Here is a 17998-nt window from a genome sequence, read left to right as displayed (position 1 = left end):
GAAGGAAAGGAAGAGTTAGATCTTGGAACCGGAGGGAGAAAAGAAAGTGTGTTTCACGGAGAGGTAGCAGGAAGAGCCAGGCAAGAATTCTAAAAATGGATTCACGGAGGTCTGAACCCCCACTCTCCTGCTTTATAATAAATCCTGCAAACAAGCTGAGAGAGCGACGCTGCCCTTCAGTGAGGTGGGGGGGGGGGTGTAAGTGACATTATCTATGATCTGCGGGGCCCCGACAGTCTGATTCTAAGTTACCTTATTTTCCTATGTGCATGACTCAGTTTCCTCATCTCAACACGAGAGGCCGAGGTGTTTACATGTCCAGCTCTGAGGCAGCCCCTGAGAGCAGGCAGCATGACCCTCACGGATGCCTGCATTTCTCACCCTTCAACACATGTAAACCTACACACAGCTGGTAGCTACTCACTTACCCACTTCACAAGTGTTACTGCTTAACAACACCTATTAGGACATCGCTCCCTTTCCCGGAGAAGACGGAGCACCTGCTTCCGCTGGGGTGGCTCTGTGCGGCCACACATGCGGCAGGTGTCATCACGCAAGTCCGAGCCTCGCGGCACAGCCCCGGGCGCAGGATAAACTCAGACCTGGCCCTCCCGGAGCGGAGCCTGTGTTCTATTATTAAACAACTTAGACACGTTACTTATGTCCCTGTTCCTCCGTTTCTCGTCTGTGAGACAAGAAAAGCAATGAAACCAACTTCACGGGACCGTGGTAGGACTAAATGAGTGAACAGTGGTAAAGTCCTTCAACAGTGCCTGACACTTCATACATATTTATTTTTTGGAAGGAAGGAAGGAAGGAAGGAAGGAAGGAAGGAAGGAAGGAAGGAAGGAAGGAAGGAAGGAAGGAAGGAAGGAAGGAAAACTTTTAGTCCTGGCTGGTGTGGCTCAGTTACTGTCCCATGCACCGAGAGGTCACTGGTAAAATTCAGCTCAAGGCACATGCCGGGGTTGTGAGCTGGATCCCCAGTAGGGGGCGTGCAGGAGGCAGCCGACTGATGTTTCTATCTCTTTCTCTCTCCCTCTCCCTTCCTATTGACCTTTTTTTAAAAAAACAAAAAAAGTTAAAATGTTAGAAGTCCGTGAATGTCATTCTTGTGTCTCACTTCTAAGTTTGGTGCTCGATCGTGTTTCTATCCACATTTGCTCCACATCCCAAAACAAGAAGGAAATTACAGAAGAAGCCCGTCCTTTGAAAAAAATGACTTTCCAACACAGCCCCTTGGGTTCCCATCCTGAGCCACCCTGTGCCGGGCTCTGCACTGAGCATCCACGTTATCTTATCTGACCCTCGCAAGAACCCTCCAACTTCCATCTAACAGATGAATACAGGAGAGCTCAGAATGTTTAAGTAACTTCCGCGAACTCGTGTTAACTAGGAAATAGCAGAGTTTCAAGAATCTCTGCTTGAGCCCTGGCCGGTTTAGCTCAGTGGATAGAGCGTTGGCCTGGGGACTGAAGGGTCCCGGGTTAGATTCCGGTCAAGGGCCCATGCCTGGATTGCGGGCTTGGTCCCCAGTAGGGGGCATGCAGAAGGCAGGCAATCAATGATTCTCTCTTCCTCTCTCAAATCAATAAAAACATATTTTTTCAAAAAAGAATCTCTGCTTACTCTCCACTACTCTCCCACACTGTACCCCACAGAGCGGAAGAACCATGCCAATCAACCATCTGACCTCTTGACTCTCACCTACTCTCTTACTATTCCCTGCAGGATCGAAGGACCACACCAACCAATTCAATCGTGGAACCCCTTTCTATTCCGCCCAGACTCAGCAAACAGGGCTGCGGAGCTTAGGAAACCACACCAGCCTCTACGGGCAAATAACATGTGAACTCCCCAAAGACATGAAAAAACGGGCTCGCGAAAATGAACAACAAAGTTTAAGTGATCAATTCTGTCAGGCAGACAAAGGACAGCGACAACAGTATATAATACTTCTTCTGTATTTTACAACTTTGTAGACTGTCCTTTTTTAAGTATTTTTTATTGATTTCAGAGAGGAAGGGCTAGAGATAGAAACATCAGTGATGAGAGAGAATCATTGATCGGCTGCCTCCTGCACACCCCCTACTGGGGATCAAGCCCACAACCCAGACACGTGCCCTGACCAGGGCTCAAACCCTGACCTCCTGGTTCATAGGTCAATGCTCAACCACTGAGCCACTCTGGCCAGGCTGTCGTCTGTTCTTGACCTTCAGACATAGTAGTGGGTGCTAACCTTGTCACCTTCACTTGCCAGAGCTCGAGTGAGTTGCAGAAGCGCCCTGACCCAGCACAGACATTCTTTGTGTGCCCAGGCGCCACACAGAGGCCCGCGGGGCAGGCATGGTGCAAGTGCTCAGCTCATGGCAGACTTTCTCCCAGCAGCTGCCCATCGCCAGCACGGGGAGCGGCTCCTGGGGCCCCGGCCGTATGTCCGCTGAAGGAGCGAAGCGAGGAGCGTGCTGTGATCTCAGACCTCTAATAGGGTTCACCCCTTCCCCCCATGGCCCGGTTTCTGAAGTCAGCCCTGAAACGAGCTATTCTTCTCTTCCTCAGATTCTCTCTCCTCAGATTATCCAAAATAATTCAATGTCCACCTTTCCCTTTGGGAAAATCAAAGGTTGACATGGCTGCCTTTTGAGCTCAAGCTGTTCAAGATCCCTTTCTTCTCTTCAAAAAGTTTCACTGATTTTGAAAGGTCTTATTGATAAAACGCAGAGAGAGAAACTCAGGGGAACAGGACAAAGAGAAAGGAGAAGAAAGAGAAAGAATAAAGAGGCCAGGAAAGAAAGAGAAGAAAGAGGGAGCCCGGGGGAGAGGCGAAAGGCTCCTGAACGTGCGGTTGCCGAGGGCTAGAGACGGGTCCGCGAAACAATCGTGGGGTGTTATTTTTAAAAACCGAGGGGGAAATATTTACACAAAATCCAAATAGCATTGCTCTTTGTTCCATGCTGGGAAACGACAATGTATTCAATTCGTTCGCTCATGAATTATTCTGCGTGATGCTGCCTGCTGGCGTCGTTAGCATCTCTGAGCTGAGTATTTAAGAGAATAAGGGAGGAATTCAGGAACTGAAGATAGAAATGAAGAATAATTTTTGGTTTTGTTTTTGTTGCTCCACGTGTCTGTTTGGGTGGTATGGGTCCCGCCTTAGTGAGATGAGGGGGTCGGGGTGAGTGAAATGGGTGACATGAAACCTAACTCCTCCGGAAATTGAACCCTCTGCCTGCCACGTGTGTAGAGAAGTCACATGACTTTCAACAATCCTCTAACCTGTGCTCGTCAATGAGTGTCAAAGAAGAGATGCTACTATGAACACATCCCAGGAGTCAATGGGGCCTGATTTACGTTTAGCAAGTTCTGTGTCCTAATGAGCAGAAGATTCACCCCAAGAGACATGACTTACCCGCAGAATTAACTCGGCCACAGTTGTCGACTCTTCCCAGACATTCTTTGTGTGCCCTGGCGCCACACTTGAAGCATAAATAGCCCTGGTAAAAGGTTCCTCTGAAAGGAGAAGTGGGAGACAGAAAGGGGTGAGCAGGCGCTGAGCTCTGCCATTACACAATCATTAGTGCGAGAAAGAAAAACGGAAACAAAGTGCTGTGTGCAAAGCCCAGGCAGGGGACCTCCCGGGCCTGGGGACCCGTCCAGGTTCGAGGCCCAGGAGAGCTCTGTGGGGTCCACACCGTTAAGACAATATCCCCATGTCTCCCCCGCCCCCCCCCCCCACCTCCAGGAACCTTGGGCTGGGACGTCAGGGAAGCCTGCAACGCTCAGCAATGAGGCCGGCTCCCTTGGGCTGGCCGCTGGCCGCTGGCCGCGCGGAGCTCACCTGAGCAGCATCTGGCAGGCCTTGCAGGAGGTCACCCGGCTGAAGGTGTGCATCTTAAACTCGTGGAAATTGGAGTCGGCATGGTCTGGCCTTATGTTGGATCTGGAAGAAGGGAAAGAAGGAACTTCCTCAAGAAAGGCTCCCAGGGAAGGAGCAGTCCAGTCATCGGAAACGTGAGTTCATCAACTTCCCATGGGGTGGAGATCTGATTCGAGCAAAAAGGCTCTTCCATACGCAACGTTTCTAAAAGCCAAGGGTGTGTTTTGCCTTAAAACATGCACCGAAATCTCACTGTGTCAGAGCCAGCAGCCTGATCCTCCCTAGAATCGAGTGTTCCCAGAGAACTTTCCAGAATAGCCACGGAAGTCAACCTTTCGGGGAAAACACAAAACGGGCTAGACAGTCATTTCTTGTCTCTGGCCACAGCCCTGAGCTATAATCTAGCTGGAGGGGGCGAGGGTGGGGAAGAGGGTCCCTCCACAGGGCCCACCTCTGCAGAGGCACAGGGCTGCTGTGATGGTCTACAAAAGCGAATGAAATCATTTCACGAAACGTTTGAAACAAGGGACCAGTCTGATCATTAAAAACTTCCTCAAGTGTAGACAAGCAGTTCACTGAGGGAGGCAGGCAGCTAGTGCAGGCTTAACCAAACAAACAAACAAAACAAAAAACTTCCTCCTCGACAAACAATTCACTTTCCTTACAATCCAGGTAAAACTAAACAAACAAATGCTATCATTTATGGTTTTTAAATATATTTTTATTGATTTCAGAGAGGAAAGGAGAGGGAGAAAGGGATAGAAACATCAATGATGAGAGAGAACCATCGATCAGCTGCCTCCTGCACACCCCACTGAGGATCGAGCCCACAATCCAGGCATGTGCCCTGACTGGGAATTGAACTGTGACCTCCTGGTTCATGAGCTGACACTCAACTACTGAGCCACACTGGCCAGGCTGTTTTATATTTTATGTTCACAAACACAAAAGTACGCTAAGCCTACTGCCAACTGACATTCTCAGTGTGACAACCACAAGCTGATCATTATTTTGTTTGACCTTCACGCCGATCCTAGCTGGAGCGGGGTGGGGGGGGGGGGGACTAATGATGTCACTCATTTACAATCTAGGACACAGTTGCTTCTATTAAGGCAAAGAAAATGGCAGAGCCAAGACCTCCAACCCCGGTCTGTGCTTCCCACCACAGGCAATTTCTCCTTAATACCCTTCGACTTGTGTGACTAGTAGGTCTGTGGAAACAGCTAAGTCTAGCCATTTCTAGAGGACTTTTTACATATCCGCAGTTTACCCAGGTCACAGACAAAAGCAGGAAAATTTGAAAAGGGTATGTTAAATATGGATATGAAGCAGAGCTACACCTAGAGAGCCAAGACGATGCTCTCTGGGGTGTCTCAGCAATTTGCGGGGTTGCAGGGACAGCGTGAGACACGGATGAGCGGGGATGTCCCCTCTTACAGACTCCCAGCTCTCAGCCACGCGGAGCTTGGCCTAACAAAGCAGAACGCAGGCGGGCAGCCAGGCCTCAGACTCCGAGGGGCCGGGAGGAGCCTTATGAAAAAACATGCGCCAAGGCGATCGGAGCAGCAGGCAGGGGCAGAGGGGTCAGAGGTCAGCCCTCCACGCCGTGGGCTGAAGGGGAGCGTGCTACAAATGCAATCGTGCATCCGTGCCACCGGGGATGTCCCCGCTTCGGCTCCAGGCGACCTCTCTCTGTAGGAGACGACTCCCATGCATGCTGAGAGGCATTCGGTGCTGCTGAGGACACGTCAGAGAAAAGACAGGGATCTGGAAACAAAGCTCTCTTCACATTGTTCAGAAAACACTGGATTCTTCTTTTAAAAATATATCTTTTTCTCATTGATTTCAGAGAGGAAGGAAGAGAAGATAGAGAGACAGAAACATTAATGATGAGAGAGAATCACTGATCGGTTGCCTGCTGCACGCCCCCTACTGGGGATCGAGCCTGCAACCCAGGCATGTGCCCTGACCAGGGAATCGAACCATGACCTCCTGGTTCCTAGGTCAACGCTCAACCACTGAGCCACACCAGCCGGGCAACATTTGATGCTTGAGTCCATAAAGCTAAGCTTTGAAAGGCGCATCTAACCCCATTCCCTTAGCCAGGAAGGGCTGTTCATTCTCTGTGTGCATTAAAGTAAGAGTCATAGATGAATTGTCAGGTAACAGCCGCGGTCCTGGCAACTTGAAAAAGTCATCAGCCTGGAGTTTCGGGCTCTAAGTAGGTCTCCTTCAGGCAGAAACTCATGTCAATGGGTCCCAAAGAGGGAAGAACTGGAGTCATTTTAGAAACCGGCCTGGGACCCAGTGGAACCCCTGTCTCCCAGGGTCAATTCAAGCTGACCTTGGACCATTTCGACTTAACACTGCTGCCCACTAACGAGGAATAAGCTGACTTTTCAGAAGACAAAAAGCTGAGAGGAGAATCGCACTGGGAGGTTAAGAAGGGAAGTCTGATAATAGAGAAAATAATCCTGAAAATGTCGCGAGGACGGGTTGGCCTGGGGGCGATGAGACCGGAAGCGGCAGGTAGGACAGCAGGGGGCAACGGCTGAAATGCTTGAAAACGCAAACGGCACATGGCTTTTAAATTTTAAAATCAAACGCTAGAGAGTGAGAGTTAACTCCCTGACCCTGGGCGGCTCCTGGGGCACAGCGGAATCTGAAAGCAGAGCTGAGGGCAGGAGGCCGAAATTCCACCTGGGCTGCAATCCCAGCTCCAGAACCGGCAGTGCGACCTCGGGCAGTGGGCCAGCAGCACCCAGGAATACTAATCAACTCCAACTCCTGCAGGGAGGGAGGCGTGAAAGCGCTTAGGACGCAGCCTGGCCCAGGCCTGGCGACGGATGAGGACTGGCTAGCATTTGGGAATTGCTGACTCCAAACCCACATAGCAACGATGTTGTCAGCCTCGTGCTCTGTGAGAGGCAAAGGGTCCCTCGGTAGCCTTGGGACTGAGTCCCCGGAGGACCCGCTTAGGAAGGCTGCTACATGCTCAGGGTCCTTGTGCCCGGAGCCGCGTGTAATTATTATTTTTTTTAAATATATTTTATTGATTTTTTACAGAGAGGAAGGGAGAGAGATAGAGAGTTAGAAACATCAATGAGAGAGAAACATCAATCAGCTGCCTCCTGCACATCTCCTACTGGGGATGTGCCCGCAACCCAGGTACATGCCCTTGACCGGAATCGAACCTGGGACCCCTCAGTTCCCAGGCCGACGCTCTATCCACTGAGCCAAACCGGCTTCGGCTGTGTAATTATCTAAATTAAGCACGGTAAGAAGCGCGGTGACTCGGGAGAGGACAGGTATGAAAAAGCCCCGGGAATGACACCAAGTCACATCAAGGGCCCACTGAAGGGAGGTGTCAACACGCACGGTCTACAGCCGGTGGGGGTGCAAACACTGAGGACAGGCTCAGGGTGCGCGTCGACCTCGGAACCAGGAGTTCGATTCCCCGTCAGGGCACATGCCTGGGTTGGAGGCCGCCCATCAATGACTCTCTCTCTCTCATCACTGAGCTGAGTCAGGGGCTCCGGCAAACCCAGAACACTGCTGCTGGGGCAGCCGGCGGGTGGTGGTGCTGTGCCTCCTCCCTCCTCTTCCTCGTCTTCTCCATCAGGAGGTCTGATTGGATCTTCCCACATATATACGTAAGCGTCTGTGGAAGCTGTAACTTCTGTCTCTTAGAATGGGGGGAAGGGGGAGAGAGGAGGGGGGCAGCACACTTCCTCTGTAAGCGCCCAGAGTCCATAGACCCTGGGGTCTGTGTCACCCTCAGTTCTCTCACGGTGATGACACAGACAGAGGTAGTACATACATGTGTCCCATCACGCGGGGTGGGCGGCCGTGTTTGACCCGTGAGTCATGTTAGCGGATCCCCATCTTACAGCCCGAGGAAGGTGCCTTCGGCCTGGGGAATGGAAGGAGGCGGTGCTGCCCTCCACGGTCTCAGCGGGTGGCCCTTCTCAGAGGGATTTATTTCATTATTTCTTTAGTGGCACTAACTCCCGGGGAGGCCGTCAGGAGGCATCAGCTGCAGAAAGCTCCCATCTCCACGGAAACCAGACCCGGGCGGAGGAGCTGCCGTGGGCACGCTTCCCTGCCGTCCACTGAAGGGCGCAAACACCTGCTCCCAGGGGCCTGGTTTCACTGTGTGTTTTTAAAAAATATATTTTTATTGATTTCAGAGAGGAAGGGAGAGAGAGAGAGAGAGAGAGAGAGAGAGAGAGAGAGAGAGAGAGAGAGAGAGAGAGAGAGAACATCAATGATGAGAGAAGCATCGATCAGCTGCCTCCTGCACACCCCACATTGAGGATCAAGCCCGAAACCCGGGCATGTGCCCTGACCGGGAACAGAAACGTGACCTCCTGGTTCATAGGTTGATGCCCAACCCCCGAGCCAGGCCGGCCGGGCTCATTAAGCTGCATTACGTGGTTACAGGAAAGGAATCAAGGCCGCCGGCGACAGCCCGGCCAGCTCTCCTGTGTCAGCATCCCCACGTCAGCGAGGACAGCTCTGCGTCAGTGACGCTCCTCATGCTCGAGACGCCCCCTTCCCGGCAGTCACAACTTCGTGCCTCTCATTTCATCTGAACGTGCCCTTCCTGGAGACCTGGGAGGAGACGGGAGACGATGCTGGTGTCCCGAGTGGGCCCAAGCGGGGGTCTTCCTGAAGGGCGCATGTGGGGCGACATTCTGACTGTGGCGGCACGTGCTTGGGCATTTTCGGGGTGTCCCCAGCCTGCCGGGGTCTGTTTGGACACTGGTTTGCCTTCTGGGCAGAACTACTAAGGTACCATCCACAGAGCATCTCCGTGCTGGTTGCCCGCACGCACGTTTGTGTCTTGGAGAGATGACTTGCTCTAAAAGCCACCTTTTATTCTTTCTCCTTCAAAGGCTTTCGCTGCCAGCTTTCAATGTGAAGAATTTGTTTTTGGCTATGAAATCCATGCGGACGCCATCCGCGGCCCTGGGCTGAGCTGAGTCTCGGGGTGCTGACCTGGTCGCATGAATCTCACACGATGAGCCGGCCGCTCTCTCCTGAATCTCACGTATGGTTCACGCAGGGACTGGACCTGTGTTGGCAGCACTGACAGAAGCAGGACACGGGACAGTGCTCAGAACATCTCAGCTGTCATTAGAGGGAGCCTTCGAGTGGCCGGTTTGATCCAGAAACATGCAAAAGCAAGCCATGCATGACAAAGCACTGGCAAATACGACATAATATCCTTGCTCTGTGGTCGCCTGGTGGGGCCCCACGCCTGTCCTTTCTCTCGGGGTTTAGGTGATGCTTATCTGACATTTCTCTGGCATCCCCAAGCACGCTCTTAAGGAGAGCGAAGTCACGGGCAGGAGGGAGAATGGCCACCTATCCGCTTCCGTCAGCAAATCAGCATCGCTCTGCTGAAAACGAAGTGCAAACAAAACGGCTCCGCTGAATGAGTGTGGGTCTCCCCGGCTTTTATACCAGAGCCTTTGATCTGTTGTTTTTTTCCTCCTTTTTCTTTTTAATATATATTTTTATTGATTTCAGAGAGGAAGGGAGAGGGAAATAGAAGAGAGAGACAGAAACATCGGTGATGAGAACCGCTGATCGGCTGCCTCCTGCACGCCCACGCTGGGAATGGAGCCCGCAACCTGGGCATGTGCCCTGGCCAGGAATCGAACTGTGACCTCCTGGTTCATAGGTTGATGCTCAACCACTGAGCCACACCGCCGGGCTTCATTATTCTTTAAGTCATCCCTTGCCTCATCCCCTAAGAGAATTGGCATTCAAGGACATGAGCCTCATATTTCTAAGCACAGTGCTACACTTTTGATATTTGTCTCAGTAAATCTTCACAAAGCTTAGAAGGGGCCACACAGCTCCCAATGGGCTGGAGACCCCCCCACCCCCCCAACGCCCAGGCCCCTTTCGGATACCATGCCCTTTCGGATGCCTCGTGGTAAGGCCTGCTTTTCCCAGGCTTTTCCCCAAAGAGTTTCTTGTCCCCACGGCCAGGAAGGAATAAAACCGATGTTCTATTAAACTCCGTTTCTCTCTCCTAACTGGAAACTGCGGGCCGACTTCCTGCCTCTCCCTTCCCTTCTCCCCGATAGTCAGGGCCACCAGAAATGAAACGCATCTGTTACCGCACGCACGGGGCCTGCTTGGTGTAGCCTCTGACTAATGACTGGCTGGTGGGAATCAACTCGGGGATCTGTGCTTTGATAGCGCATTAATAATATATGCGCGTTAAAGCTCCTTCTCGGAGAGTATTTGAGCTCTGACATATCGAACCCTGGCTTTTTAAATTAAAGCGGTTGCTGTGGGTGCATTTTAAAAGCCGATGGCGTGGGAAGAGGGCTGCATGCATAGCACACAGCCCCGAGGTCAGGGCTCACTACGCGGGCTCTCCCCGGCCTGTTTAATTGTGGTGAGGGCTGGGTCGGTTCCTCAAGGGCCGCGGTGACCTGACCATCTTCCAGGCTGAGAAGGAGCTAAGCTGTTCTGTGGGCTGTGATTTACTAGAAGAAACGCCACAGGGCAGTGGTTCTCAACCTTCTGGCCCTTTAAATACAGTTCCTCATGTGGTGACCCAACCAGAAAATTATTTTCGTGGCTACTTCATCACTGTCATGTTGCTACTGTGATGAATCGTCATGTAAATATCTGATCTGCAGGATGGTCTCAGGCGACCCCTGTGAAAGGGTCGTTCCACCGCTAAAGGGGTCGCGACCCACAGGTTGAGAACCGCTGCCATAGAGCGACCTCCTGGATTGTCTGCTCGCCACAGAGGCTGGGAATAATGAACCAGACGCTACGGTGGGTCCTTCCCGCAGGAAGTATCAAGAGGAAAACGACGGTGTTTTTTCCATGCACAGATACATACAAAAACGCAGCAGCAGCAGCAGCTAGGCCACCAACTTCCACCATACACAAGAATAAACTCAAAACGGATAAAAGACTTAAATGTTAAGTCGTGAAACCATAAAAATCCTAGAAGAAACTATAGGCAGAAAAATCTCTGACATCTCGCATAGCAGTATGTTTACGGATACATCTCCTAGGGCAAAGGAGACTAAGGAGAAAGTAAACAAATGGGGCTACATCAAAATACAACGCTTCTGCACAGCAAAGGAAACCATCCACAACACGAACAGGGAGCCCACTGTATGGGAGCATGTATTTGGCAATGATACATCTGATAAAGGGTTAATAGCCACAATATCTAAGGAACTCATACAACTTAACAAAAGAAGACAAACAATCCAATTTAAAAATGGGCAAAGGACCTAAACAGACACTTCTCCAAAGTGGACATACAGAGGCCAAGAGACATATGAAAAAAATGCTCAAAGTCACTGATCATCAGAGAGATGCAAATTAAATCGACAATGAGGGATCACCTCACACCCGCCAGAATGACTACCATCAACAAATCAACAAATGACAAGCCTTGGCGAGGATGTGGAGAAAAGGGAACCCTAGTGCACTGCTGGTGGGAATGCAGACTGCTGCAGCCATTCTGGAAAACAGTATGGCGTTTCCTCAAAAAATTAAAACTGGAACTGCCATTTGACCCAGTGCTCCCACTTCTAGGAACCTGAAACACCAGTCAGAAAGAATGTATGCACCCCTATGTTCAGAGCAGCACAATTTACAATAACTAAGAACTAGAAACAGCCCAAGTGCCCAACAGCAGATGAGTGGATAGAAAAGCTGTGGTACATTTACACCATGGAATACTATGCAGCAGTAAAAAAAGGTCTTGCCCTTTCAGACCACATGGAGGGACCTGCAGAGTGTGATGCTAAGTGAAATAAGCCAGTCAGAGAAAGACAAGTGTCACATGATTTCACTCATATGTGGAATCTAAGTAACAAAATAAACTGATGACTAGAGTGGATCCAGAGACATGGAAGCATGGAACAGAGTGTGGAATCTCAGAGGGAAGGCGGGGGAGGGAGAGTGGATGAGAGGTAATCAACCAAGGACCTTATATGCATATATGCATAACCTATGGACACAGACAATGGGGTGATGAGGGCCTGGGCTGAGGGTGGGGCACGGGCTGGAGGGGATCAATGGAGAAAAGCGGGAACACATGTAATATTTTCAACGATAAGGTATTATTTTTAAAAAGATGAAAATGATGCTTGGTGACCCTGATGACTGTGCATGGGGCCCCTGGCTGGCACTGTTGTCCCTGGTCTTGCGAACACTTTTCTATCTGGTTCTGTAGGTAAGCAGTCTTTTTGCTCCTGGCATCAGCCTATGCCAGTGGGTAAGGAGTCCCTGCTGAGCCTTTCCCTCAGGACAGCTGATGGGGGGACGTTCTGTGTTGGACACATGCCCACGTCTACCCATACATGAACCAAACACGCTCACAGGCATGTCTCTCCTCACCAGCGTTTTCTCAGCCTTGCTGTCTGGGGTCCCACTGTCTACAGAGGAACTTACCGAAAGGAACAGGATGGGCAAGTCGTGGAGTGATGATTTCTCTCCTCTCGGGGCTACTTCTCCTGAGTGGGTTCCTTTCCCATCAAACTGGGGCGTCTACCTTTCTCCCCTCTCCCTGTCCAGGGGCCAGTGGACTTGGGGGAGGAGGCCATCTCCACCAGCCTTCCCCAGCGGGTCTGAGGAGTCGGGCCGCTAGTCCACCAGCCATTTCGCCTCACGGGTGTATTTTCACAGGCGAGCCTGATCCTGCATCCTCGATTCTGGCATTAAGCCTTGCAGTTGCAGGATCGAGTGAAATCCAAAGCGAATTAGAAATTTAATTAAACTTCTTGCTGGTTCAATTGTTGAATGTGTTGCACAGCCCAACTTGGCCATTCCATAATCAATGATAATAAAACTCCCCTTAGCTGGAGTTTATTGGGGGTTTAAAATGGCTCGAAAGGGTACTGATGCTTGAAGAGACCCCTGGTTTTGTGGCATTTCAGCGTAAGAGACTGGGTGTTGCAGCCTGAGGTTCGTACTGACTCAGGACACTGACAGTCCGAGTGAGGGGAGCTACAGCTGGTCTCAGGGCTTCTGTTTAACTTAAAGTACGGCGACTGGCCATTTTGAATATATCACCAGAGAGGTTGACCATCTGAATAGGGGACTGTTGGGGAAACAGCCAAATGTTAATTTTAGATGTTTATTAGTAGACTGTTCGCAATTGGGTTTTAAATTCATTTGGAAACTGAGAATTCACACTTATGTAAAATTGCCGATAAACCCGATTTCATGAAGGTGTTTGGAGGTTAAGTGCCTAATGATTAGTGTAAGCGTTGGGAATCGTTGGAATCATCTGGAGGAAAGGGAAGGCAGCGAGGATGACGTTAACGATGAATAGTAACGAAAGCTTAGAGAGTCTGAGGTTTCACTGCGCAGACCTTAGTCATCATCCTACACACAGAGCAGGCCCATGTGATCGAACATACCATCTTTTGTGGGGTTTTGTGTTTGTTTGTTTTTTTGAGTCTTTAGTAATAAAAGCATACACAAAGCCATCCCAGAGACCAAAAACAATGAGATAAATGCAGACAATCAGCCTCAGTCACTGCCTAGTATACTTTCCTTATCAGACAAGCTAAGACTTATTACCACCAAATGCTTATTTTTGGAATAATCTGTGAACATACCGTCTCGCAAAGCCAAAGGAATTGGCCGGGAACCCGCGATCAAAAAGCACACAGAATGTGTGATCCAGGAGGCTTTCCGATGACTAGCTTTTGCCGAGGAGGGCTTTTCGATATTAAACACCTAATAAGCCAAAGTATTATTGTGTAGAGAACGGATTGATTACTTTAATCCAGCCATTTTCACCCGAAGTGCCGCAAGAATTTTTAAAGCACGCAATCCCTGTCCATTCAGACAGGGGCACTGACCTCTTTTCCCTTAGGTTGTCAAATCAAAAAACCACAACAGCCAACACATCAAAAAGTCATACCTATCCTCTGTCATATTGGAAAAATACATATATTTTTGGTGTGCCGCAGAATTGTAGTAGTTGGTTAATTGTGCCGGGAGAAGAAAAAGGCTGAAAATCACTGCTTTAAATCAGTGACTTCATCTGACAGTTCTGAAACGGCAATGAGCCAAGCGGCCAGTAGTGGGCGGCACTGCTCCACGAAACATGCCCCCTGGGGCCAGAGCACAGACACCAGCAGAATTCTTGTAGCTTGTATGAGGACCGGACCTCAGGGCCTAAGTCGAATTAATACAATTCTGCTTTGTAGTGACTTATCCTGTGGAAGCCACTTCTTTTTCAGAATAGATTGATGGATTTTTTTCCTGTTTTCATCTTCCTCTCATGCTTTCCCTCTGATACTTTGCAAATATCAGAGCTCAAATTTTTAAAAGATCATTGATTTTTTTCCCCAACAGCCCTGAAGGCAGGCTGTCCACCTATCATCATCTGTGTTTGAGATAGAGATATTGATAGCACAATATTAAAATCTTTCATTAGAGAATTTGTTTTCGTCCAACGATAACCTCTATTCCAAGGTTTGTGCTTGCCTTAATTTGTTAGAATTGCTATTTAAAAGTACTGACATACAGTCTGGCTGGCGTGGCTCAGTGATTGAGCATCAACCTATGAACCAAGAGGTCATGGTTCAATTCCTGGTCAGGGCACATGTCCAGATTTTGGGCTCGATCCCCAGTAGGGGGTGTGCAGGAGAAAGCCGATCAATGCTTCTCTTTTTCTTTCCTACTCTCTCTCTAAAAAATCAATAAAAAATCTTTATTTAAAAAGTCTTCTCATTCTATTATTCACTTTCTTTATTTCATATTTTACCCAACTTGGCCTTATTTCTGGGTCAGTTAAAGAAACTGTCTGATGCTCGAGGTCAGCGATTTTAAAGTGGTGTGCCGCAAGAATTTTTAAAACATGCAATACCTGACTCTTTAGTCAGGGGCACTGACCTCTTTTCCCTTAAATCCTGGTGGGAAACTTTCTTTCTGCCAACGGCCATTTGCAGCTCTCAAACATTGTTCAGCTCAGTAGCTGTCCCAGCAACCTCCACAGCAAAAATAAACTACAGCCCGGCCAGCGTGGCTCAGTGGTTGACCATCGTCCTATGAACCAGGAGGTCCCACTTCAATTCCTGGTCAGGGCACAGGCCCGGGTTGCAGGCTCGATCCCCAGTGTGGGCGTGCAGGAGGCAGCCGATCCATGATTCTCTCTCATCACTGATGCTTCTATCCCTCTCCCACTCTCCCTTCCTCTCTGAAATCAATAAAAATGTATTTAAAAATAAAAATGAAACAAAGCATCCCTCTCCTGCCCTATCCAAGCGGGCCCCGCTGCTCCCTTCGCTCAGCCTGTCCTGCGGAGCTTCGCCAAGCGGCTCCCTGCGCCTTTCACCGCTGGAGGTGGTTATGGCCGCAGGAGGCCAGCGCCCGCGGGGTGTCCTTGGAGAGACGGCTGAGGCTCAGGGGCTGAGGCTGAGGCCGCCTCCGGGAGAGGATCTGCGTTCCTGGGTCCTGCCTGTGCACTGGCATCCGTGCTCTCCTGGCGTCTTTTTCAATGTCCTAAATTAAGAGCCGTGGTCACGCCTTAGAGGTGAGTTGCAATTTTTTTTAAAAAAAAAATAAAAGCAATCCACTCATCCTATAAACAGCAAAACGGCCATTTTCTCTACATAGAACTGGCGAGCATGGCACTGGCCTTCAAGTATCACCCCCCTCGGTTTCCCGCCGCCCTCCCTGACGCCGCCCTCTCCTTCCCCGCGCTCCACTCCTCAAAGCAACACCCAGGATGTCCTCGGAGGACTCGGGGGCCTGTGTCAATGCTAAAGGGACTGAAGAAGCCGGCGGGGGAGCCCCCCAGGCTCCCTGCTGTTCATGGGGCCTCCTGAGCACCACAGGGTGCCTTGGTTTTCTTTTATTCTCACAGAGTGAGAATACCAGAACTACAGGTAATGGGATTAAAACAGCAAAATGTGAGCCGTGGGCGACGTCTTAAGCTTCAGGACTTACTGGATTATTCTATTTTTCCGAGCGCAAGACAAGCGAGGTCTCACGGTTCTGCAAAGGGGGACGCGTGGCTTTCCCGCCGAGCGAGCTTCAAAGAAGAGGGGCGGGAAGGAAAGAGTGGATTATCCTGATGCCTGAGCACAACCCTGTTATTTAAGGTCATTCTTTAAATATCTTTTTCTTTTTTAAAGATATTGGTAGATTTCAGAGAGAGGGAGGGAGAGGGAGAGAGAAACATCAATGAGAGAGAATCATTGATCAGCTGCCTCCTGCACCCCCACTGCGGATCAAGCCCTCAACCCGGGCATGTGAATCGAACTATGACCTCCTGGTTCATAGGTTGATGCTCAACCACTGAGCCACACCAGCCAAGCCATAACCACCCACCTTGTCGAGTCTTATAGGCAGTGTTTCGCTGCCTGACTTATGGCAACTGAACAAAATACAGGGTGGGGCCAAAGGAGGCTTCCAGTAGTGAGCACCCAAACCCAGGCTGTGTTCTTGGATTACTATTTATTAATTATCGTGTTATTGTCCACAGGAACAACTGTAGACCTACATTTGCCCCGCCCTAGCATACAGGCCAAGTCCTGCTCTGGGCAAGAAACGTAACTGCCCTCCACTGCAGATCCTCTGCTCGCCTAGCGATGCCATGTTCGCACAAGACCCTGGAGCAAACAGCCTCGCGTCTTCCGCACAGAAGTAAAGGCGCAAGCTCGGCGCTGCCTCAGCACCTCAGCCCCAGCCCGGCGTCCCGCCATTCCCATCCCACCTGCTGACGCCGGCGCCCTCTGCCACCTGAAACCTCACGGGAAGCGCACGAACGAGGTCTGGGATTCGGCCTGGGCAGACGTTCCCGAGGTCACCGCTCGTGCCCCAAACCGAAGGGGTCAGCAGTACAGCCACTGAGTGAATGCCCAGAGCTATTAACCTCTTGTGTTTCATTAGTGCAATAAAGGACAGTAAATCGCAAGGACTAGAGGAGTGTCCTGGGGAGGGTGCCCTTAGAGTTAGAAGACCCCACGGTAGAGCCCTGGGATCCTAAATACAAAACAACGTTAGTAACAGCGGTAACAGCAGGTCTGCTACTGTGGGGCACCACGCGCCTGTGGGGCTGCCTGTCTGGCCGGCCCTCGCCTCACCGGACTCCGCGGTTCAGATCACGCTTGTCCCCATTTCACAGCGGAGGAGACTGAGGCCCTGCGGCGTGAGGTAACTTGGCTGAGACTCTGCAACCAGCTCGTGGTGGTGCTTATCGCTGAATCCAGGGCAGTCTATAAGCTTTAAAATGTTTTCCCTGCACAATCCTATCGGTTGTATTTTCTCACTGCAGAACTACAATAAAACAATCTAATCCCACCTCCATTTTATAAAAACAGGGGCATTTCTTAAACAAAGCAAAGGAAAAGAAGACCGAAAGAGAACCTGGTAGAATGTGTCTGCAAACGGTACGTAATGCTAGAACACAAATGAAGCCGCTGGCGGACGTGTGGGTGATGTTGTTTCTCTGAGTTCCACCTTCACTAACAGTTTCCGTTTCAGGGTGGCCTGTGTGCTTCCACAGCCAGGTCAGCATCCATAAGCATCAAGACGGAAAGGCGCTCCCCCCCCTCCCCCGCACCCCCGGCCCCCAACGGCATGTTCTTGTGTAATTACATCTCTCCACGCCCTTCCTTTGGGAACAGGTCTGAATTATTCCCACCTCTTTGTTGAGCTGCGACTTTAATCAGAGGAAAGAAGCCTGAAAGAAGCCAAGCTCTGAAAGCCTGCATTCAATCCGCCCAGCAATTTCTCCAGGATTCAAACAGTAAATGAGTTAAAAACAAACAGGTGGGAGGGGAATCAATCTTTCTATTACAGACAAAATACGTGCATGGATGTGTATATGTGTGTGCATGTGTTTGGGGGGAGGGAGTGATTTCTGTTCGATTAAAAAATGCGTATATATTAAAAACATGGTAATAACATTAAGAGTTTATCATTAGAATAATTCTTTTCGTGGGTGCTGAAAGCTGAAGAATTAAAATACGCCCAGGAGGAAAATTCAAACCGAAGGCCAGAGCGCCCTCTTTCTTTTTCTTGAAGAAATTCACCCAAACCTCTGTCCTCGGAGACGGAGGTCGCTAAGCAGAGAGCCAGCAGCACAAGGCCCCTGCCTCTGCCCCT

The 17998-nt window shown here is 50.2% G+C and overlaps 1 protein-coding gene across 3 annotated transcripts in view; it reads right to left on the bottom strand.

Moving 5' to 3' along the window:
- The window catches only part of VAV3 (vav guanine nucleotide exchange factor 3), a 163723-nt gene that overhangs the window by 77410 nt on the left and 68315 nt on the right, over positions 1 to 17998 (bottom strand). For all 3 annotated transcript variants that reach the window (XR_009449880.1, XM_059674535.1, XM_059674536.1), the window contains exons 16-17: positions 3839 to 3940; positions 3410 to 3510 (exon numbers count right to left, since the gene is read on the bottom strand). Coding sequence is in view for 2 of the 3 variants with exons in the window: in XM_059674535.1 (XP_059530518.1) it covers positions 3410 to 3510; positions 3839 to 3940 (203 nt within the window). In the remaining variant the exon portion in view is untranslated. The remainder of the gene's footprint in view (positions 1 to 3409; positions 3511 to 3838; positions 3941 to 17998) is intronic.

This window comes from Myotis daubentonii, chromosome 18, assembly GCF_963259705.1.
Source record: "Myotis daubentonii chromosome 18, mMyoDau2.1, whole genome shotgun sequence".
NCBI lineage: Eukaryota > Metazoa > Chordata > Mammalia > Chiroptera > Vespertilionidae > Myotis > Myotis daubentonii.
This window is presented reverse-complemented; position numbering and strand designations above follow the sequence as displayed.